This window comes from Pelecanus crispus, chromosome 1 (genome assembly GCF_030463565.1).
Source record: "Pelecanus crispus isolate bPelCri1 chromosome 1, bPelCri1.pri, whole genome shotgun sequence".
NCBI lineage: Eukaryota > Metazoa > Chordata > Aves > Pelecaniformes > Pelecanidae > Pelecanus > Pelecanus crispus.
In genome coordinates this window covers 208,819,423-208,826,853 of record NC_134643.1, presented here as the reverse complement: position 1 = coordinate 208,826,853, position 7,431 = coordinate 208,819,423, and the positions used below count along the sequence as shown (strand labels likewise).

The 7,431-nt window shown below is 47.7% G+C and overlaps 1 protein-coding gene across 1 annotated transcript in view; it reads left to right on the top strand.

The window, feature by feature from the left end:
* Positions 1 to 2,632: 2,632 nt before the first annotated feature.
* CUL5 (cullin 5) overlaps positions 2,633 to 7,431 on the top strand; it is a 32,259-nt gene continuing 27,460 nt past the window's right edge. Inside the window, exon 1 of the mRNA XM_075715613.1 lies at positions 2,633 to 2,685. Coding sequence (XP_075571728.1) covers positions 2,662 to 2,685 — 24 coding nt within the window. The 5' untranslated portion in view covers positions 2,633 to 2,661. The remainder of the gene's footprint in view (positions 2,686 to 7,431) is intronic.

The following is a 7,431-nucleotide window of genomic DNA, read 5'->3' as shown; positions in this document are numbered from 1 at the left end:
CTGGAAACTTTGTCAAAATAGGAAATTATTCAGTACCTCCTTTTTACTTCCCAATTAAGAGAAGGCCTTAATACGACCATCTTAATTTATTAAGCTAATAAGGCTGCAGGCCATATTTAGTCAGCATTAGCAAAACTTCCATAGTGTACGGATTTGTTGAGTATTTTATTACGCCTTTTCCAACACGTCAGGCTCCCCATGCTCTATGACATGAATTTAGCTTCCGCTCGCACCTCTCGCCCTGCTCCCCAGGGAAGATGAAGGGCGCGCCGTTGTCCCCGGCGGTGGGTGGTGCGGCCGTCCACGCCGGGGACGTGCAGCAGGCCAGGCTGAACGCGTGGTGTCAGCTCGCAGGTTTCCCAACCTGTAAGAAAAGCTCGTTGAAATTTTCTTCAAGACACATTTTAGATGAAGGCTAAATGTTTCAACAGAAGAGTTCTGCTTTCTATAAATACAACCTGAAAGGTTCCAAATCCCTCCTGAAATATTCTCCTTGGGAAGCTGGCAGCTCATGGCTTGGACGGGTGTACTCTTCACTGGGTAAAAAACTGGCTGGGTGGCCGAGCCCAGAGAGTAGTGGTAAATGGAGTTAAGTCCAGTTGGCAGCCGGTCACGAGTGGTGTTCCCCAGGGCTCTGTTTTGGGGCCAGCCTTGTTATAATATCTTTATTGATGATCTGGATGAGGGGATTGAGTGCACCCTCAGTAAGTTTGCAGATGACACCAAACTGGGTGGGAGTGTCGATCTGCTGGAGGGTAGGATGGCCCTGCAGAGGGACCTGGACAGGCTGGACCGATGGGGTGAGGCCAACTGTATGAGGTTTAACAAGGCCAAGTGCCGGGTCCTGCACTTGGGTCACAACAACCCCATGCAACGCTACAGGCTTGGGGAAGAGTGGCTGGAAAGCTGCCTGGCTGAAAAGGACCTGGGGGTGTTGGTCGACAGCTGGCTGAACATGAGCCAGCAGTGTGCCCAGGTGGCCAAGAAGGCCAACAGCATCCTGGCCTGTATCAGGAATCGTGTGGCCAGCAGGAGCAGGGAGGTGATTGTCCCCCTGTACTCGGCACTGGTGAGGCCGCACCTGGAATACTGTGTCCAGTTTTGGGCCCCTCACTACAAGAAAGACATTGAGGTGCTGGAGCGTGTTCAGAGAAGGGCAACGAAGCTGGTGAAGGGTCTGGAGCACAGGCCTTATGAGGAGCGGCTGAGGGAACTGGGGTTGTTTAGCCTGGAGAAGAGGAGGCTGAGGGGAGACCTTATCGCTGTCTACAACTACCTGAAAGGAGGTTGTAGCGAGGTGGGTGTTGGTCTCTTCTCCCAAGTAGTTAGCGATAGGATGAGAGGAAATGGGCTCAAGCTGCGCCAGGGGAGGGTTAGGTTGGAAATTAGGAAAAATTTCTTCATGGAAAGGGTGGTCAAGCATTGGAACAGGCTGCCCAGAGAGGTGGTGGAGTCACCATCCCTGGAAGTGTTCAAAAAACGGGTAGACGTGGCACTTTGGGACATGGTTTAGTCTAGTCTACCCTTGATTGGTTTAGTGTGGACTTGGTAGTGTAGGTTAATGGTTGGACTGGATGATCTTAAAGGTCTTTTCCAACCTAAACAATTCTATGGTTCTATGAAACCCAAACAGTTGTTACTAAACAGAAAACTTGTGAAGTGAAAACAGTTTGGCGGGAACAGTGACCGCTTAGCCGGAGATCTGGGCGCAGGGAAGCGACCCGGTTTTGCAGAATAGGGGTTCGTGCGGGTAAGCGCGCGGTGCGTTCCGCCGCAAGCGCTCCCGCGGGCCAGGCGTGCCGGAGGCCGCGGCGGCGTCACCCGTGGGCCCAGAGGGACGGTGAGCCGGGCTGCAGGCCCACGCTCGCCAACCTCCGCCAAAGTAAGAAAGAGATGTATTTCCCTGCTCATAAACCACATTGTTAAGCCGCGTTGAATTTGCTCCTCTGCTTATGTGGCTGCGCTTCCCGGGGCTTTGCCGGGGCGAAGGTACGGGGGCTTGGGAAGGGCGGGAGGGGGTCTGGGCGGGGGGCGTCTCTGAGGCGTGGACAGCCGCGGGGGAGAGCAGCCGCGCACAGCCGCCGCCCGGGAGCTGCCCGGCGGCCGCCCCCTGCCGAAGGGGCTTCCTGGCAGGGCCCGAGCCCTCGGGGCCGCGGCGGCAGAGGCCTGCCCGCGGCGGGGCGGCCGGGCGGCGGCGGGGAGCTCGGCAGCGGGCGGCGAGACGGGGCGGCGGGGGCTCCCCCGCGCGGCGCAGCGGCGGCGGCGGGCCGCCAGGGGGCGCTGCCGGCGGAGCCCGCAGCCCCAGCGGCCGCGCTTGGCGGCGGGGCCGGCTCCTCAGAGCCGCATCATGTGGGCCGGCCCCTTCCATGGAGCCGGGGTTGCTGCCGAGCGCCTCCTGGGCGGACGCCGCCATGAGGCTCTGAGGGGCGGCTGCGTGCGGAGGACCCAGCCGGTCGCGCTGCGGAGCGCCCCGAACCTGGCGCCGGCCTCGCCCCCGGGCAGAGGAGCCCAGCGCTGCGGCCGCTGCTACTGCCGCCGCCGCGGGTCCGGCCGGGCGGGCGGGCGGCCCGGGGCCATGTAAAGCGGCAGCGGCCGGGGGGAGCCGAGCCGAGCTCGGGGAGAGGAGCCGCCGCCGGCCGGGGAGGCCCCGCGGGGGCGATCATGGCGACGTCTAATCTCTTAAAGGTGAGAGCGGGGCCTGGCCGGGCCCTCTGCGGGAGGAGAGAGGCGGCGGGGGCCGGGCGGCCGGGGCTGCCCCGCCGCCGGCTGGGCCCTGCGGGCGGCTGGGGCGGCCGGCGGGGGCAGGCCGCGGGCGCCGCTCCCCGAAGTTGTCGTTCCCCGGGCGGCGGGGGGGGCCCGGCGGCCCTCCCTCAGGTGAGCGGCCTTGGCGCCGCGCCCGCCCTCGGTGCGGGACCGCTGGCCTCGGCCCGGCCCGGCCCGGCCGGTGGCCTCTTGGCTGCCAGCACCCCCCCGGCTCTCCCTTCCCAAACAGGCGTCGTTGGGAAACAGCGTTGCGTCGTGCCGTTAGACAGGGCACGGTGTCCTCCCTTTGTTTATTTAAGAAGATCTAGGGGTACGGAAAATGAGTTTTAAGTTAAACAAAGAGTTGAAAAATGTCTTCGCGTTGGGCAGCTGTCGTTCTTCGGCTTGCCACCGTATTCCAGCTTTGTCATTAACTACAGGTTTTCTGCAAAGAAAAACTCCTGGAGGCCTTTCGCATATGTTAAGCAGCTTTGCCTTTGTAGTCAGATGTTTTCAAGCACTTTCGCGGTGTTTGATGACAGATGTCAGTCACCCCAAGCTGCTGCAGATTTGAACAGAAGTTTTCAGTGTGACGGTCCGGTATTTGAGCGCAGGACTGTCTGTCCTGATATTTGCGGCATGTGTGTGGAGAAGTCTGTATGTGGCCTTTGAGGCCATGCCAGCACATGGAAGACGGGCCTACTTTAAACAACTGTTACTAATGCCTCCAGTAAGTGTGCATCAGTGTAGTTAGGGTGAAAGGCCTTGGGAAGGGTATCTGCTTAACTTTATCAGCCAGCAATTTAAAATATAGATAAATATAGAAGTATACATGTGTTCAGCACTACGTATTATAGTTAAGTGTGGTTCTGAAGAAGTGCTGCTTGCATTTTAGCAGTCTGACCTGTTTTGCATGTATAGATTTGGCCTGAAACTTCTGGTTGTATTACTCTGAGACACTCAGTGTGAAGAAATGACAAATAATTGATAGACTTGGTTCTTCCTGGTACCCAAAAAAAGGTTTTAGTATTAAAAAGATAAATATTTTTGGTTTTTTTAATCTTTCTTGAAGTTGAAATGTAATTGAAATGAATTTTAGTTCATTTCTCTGTATTTTTTATGCATAAGTGGGTAGTTAGATTTTTAAGCAGATAAGACTTAAATGAAAATCTAAAATCGAAGAATCGAAAAACACTGGTGGAAAAAATAACGTCCCATAAGAACAAATGTGCTTTTTATGGAAGAGCGTCGTTTTAGAGCAGGGCTCAGACAGTTTATCTACTTGTTAATGTTTTAGTCCATCTCCTTGCTGTATATTTAAGGATCTCTGGAAAGACCAATGTGTGCTGTGACGAGACGTGGTTGCATAGCCCATAGTAGATAGAAGAAACATAGGCCTGTGAGATTTGTCAGCGTTCCACTTCAGCTGTTTTGAAAGAATAATAGGTGTACAGTAAGTGAAAATAGAGTCAAAAGGCCTTGATTCTGCGAGATGGCTCTTGCTGAACTGAAGCCTTTGTGTTCACTAGTGATGTTTTTGCAACTGGCCTTTGAATTGTTAATATTTTAGATTGACAAGAAGATACATCCGCACAGCATGTTTCAGGAAAAACGCTACAGAGATACCTATTCTAAAATAGGCCTTTCTGGTGACTTGGAGTGTTTTTAAGCACTATAATTTACTATTAGTGAGTTTTCTAAAGACAATAAAGTATGAGTCCTGCGTTACAAAAGGAAAGATGATTCAGTGATTTGACTTTGTTGATAATGACACAATAAACCAATGCAAGAACTGGAGCTAGATAAGGTCTTTTGTGTCCCAGTTCTGCTCATCAGAGGGCTCTCAGAGAAACAAACTGTTGATTCCAGGTTAGTGTTGATTGGCAGTGCCTCATCCTGTTTGAGGCTGTGAAATGTACTTCTGCTTTAATGTTTAGGGGAAAAAGAAAAATGCAGTGTCTCAGCACAGTAAAAATCCCTGGATAAGAAAGGAGAGGTTTAGGCAGGTCTTGTTTTTGCTAGGATAAACAGGAACTAAGAGTTTTCTCTGGTTTTCCCTCATCCTTGTTTGACTTTCTACATAGTTGAGAAAATGAAGTGAAATATTCTTTTCTTATTCTAGTAACGGATACTAGCTGAATCCAAATCTGACTGACTGTCATAATTTTAAAGGGCATCATTTAAACTCCACTAGTGCATAATTTTCCTAACTGTAAATTATTTTTTTAGTGAGAAGCATATTCTCAGAGAGCCTTCTTTAAATGCAAAATTAGAATGATCAATCATATGTTGAACCCTGATGAGATACAACAAATTGTAATGTGATGAAAATACTGAAGTACTTACTAAGGAGACAGCCGTTAGGTGGTAAGCTAGTGCATACCCTACCTGTAGCAGAACTGCTCTCCCACGTTGACGCTGTGGCTTTCCTGTAGGTGACTGAGCCATTACTAGGTGGGCTCCCTAGAGTTTTTTTCTCTTAATGTGCATGTAACTCTGACACTTTTAAAGTGGGGTGCTTTTTTTCAGGGGGTGTGTTGGACTTGTAACCTGTTCCCTTTGCAGTGACAAGATGGTCTAAACCAATTCACTCGTGACATGAAGATACATGAGTTTTTCTGGAGTTTCTGCAACAGAAAGCACCTCAGCTTATTGCAGCACAACGAAAACCTGTAGCTGTATCCATGCTAGCAGATCTTGACACTTCTGTAGAGCTTTACTGGAGCTGCCAGCAAATGCAAGAATCCATCCTTGCAAGATGAATTGCAGCTTGAGCCTGGTGTTAGGAGGGAAGAAGCAAAGAAAGCAGTAGATTTTCTGTAGACTTAAGTGACATTTACCTTTGCATTGGTTTCAAGGTTTTTTTTGTTTTTTTTTTTTTTTTGATCTCACACCTCTGTCACTGACAACTGGAAGCATATCTGAAGTTTTTGAATTCTTCAACTTAAAATACATATTTCCAGATCTGTATTTTAAGTTTGTCTGTTTCTTCCTGGCTATTTCCAATTAGGGTATCCTGAAGAAGCTAGGGAATGTTGCACACTAGTTAGTTACATGGCAGAGCTTTCCCTGTGGCTATGTTTCTGCTTTGTATAGTAACTTTGCTACAGTCATTACACTCTTTTTTTTTTTTTTTTTTTAGAGCTGCTGGTAGCAGAGATTAATCAGACAGTGAATTTTCATGCTTGTTTCAGTCTAGGATCTTGTATTTTGTACTTCATGCCTCTGTGAACTAGCCTTAATATATACAGTGTCTGACAATGGTGAAGTATTAAAGATGAAGATGTTACTCATATGTAAATAAGATGTAGAGGATGTTGCTTTTTTACAGTACTGTTTAGAGCATGTCAGAGATCAAGGCTGAATTTGTATGTGGCCTGAAATATAGAGTACACAGTAAGGAAAGCTGAATGTCCAAATAGACATTTCAAGGTTCAGAGGGACAGTAGTGTGGATGTCTTGTTATATTGTCTTGCCTTGTTATATTCCACATTTATTTAGGCTCTTATGCCATGTTCTGTGCCTGCTTCTGCTGTGCTTTTCTTAAACTTGCTTACAGTTAAGGAGAGGAATTTTGTGTTAAGTGATAATACCCAAATCAGGAAAACTGGTTAGTGGAACAATTCCACTTGCATCATTGTACTAATTCTACATAATATCCACCAACATAGTCTGGGAGGTTTTTTACATGCTATCCTAAAATATTGCGTTTAGGTGCTTATGCATAGAAGTGAAGAACAGAAAAAAGTAAGTTTGAAGAGTAAAGTTGTAGTATATATTCCAATATAGTGTGTGAAGTAGTATATATTTCAAGTAAAGTTTAGTGTTAAAATGGAACTTTAAATCTCTGTGGACAAATTCAGTGAAGTGACTTTTGAAACAAAATATTTCATAAGTGGAGTTATTTTTCAAAACATTAAATTTTAAACTCCTAGAATGGTTACTTAGGGTATGGCTATCAATCGTAATCCATGTTTTCAGAGAAGATTTGATAAGCAGAGTAATTTTATTTCGTCAAAGGTATGACTTACCTTCCTACTTACCTTCCCTTGGGAACTGTGGTTCGAGGCAACAAACTCAGAAAGAAAAGTTACCCGGGAAATATTGCTCAGAAATTGCATAGGTTTGTGGTGGCTCAGCGAAGTGGGAAATGGGTTCCTTGTGTTGTCTGGGTCACTGGTGTATGTGTGACTTTGGTAACAACTAAGAACTACCACTGCTTGACCTCCTCTTCTACTATAAAATTTGGTTTTCTCGTGCACTAATAGGGGTAGAATTAATGAATGTGAATGACACCCAGTAGGTGGTATTATGCACCCTTTCTTCTTGCAATTTCAGTACAAGAGTGTAAGATTAATGGTCATGGAAGCCTGAAGATGTTGAATTGTTTATTGAAAATAAAGAATAGTTTAGTTGAGTGGGATTTTGAATTCATTAATTTTATTTCCTCTTGTGCTTAACTTAGGAATAAAGGAGGAAGTGTAAAAAAAAAAAAAAACCCAACAAAAAACCCCCCACCAACCAACAAGTTTTACTCCTATGTATAGGAGTTCTAAAGAAGTTCTAAACTTCCCTAATGACATTTTCAGCCAAGCTTTTTTGGAGAATTTTTGTTAAATAGGTACGTTCATTACAAGTGGACATGCAGTTTTTACAACTGAAATAGAGGTTTTTATGTGTGCGTCTTAG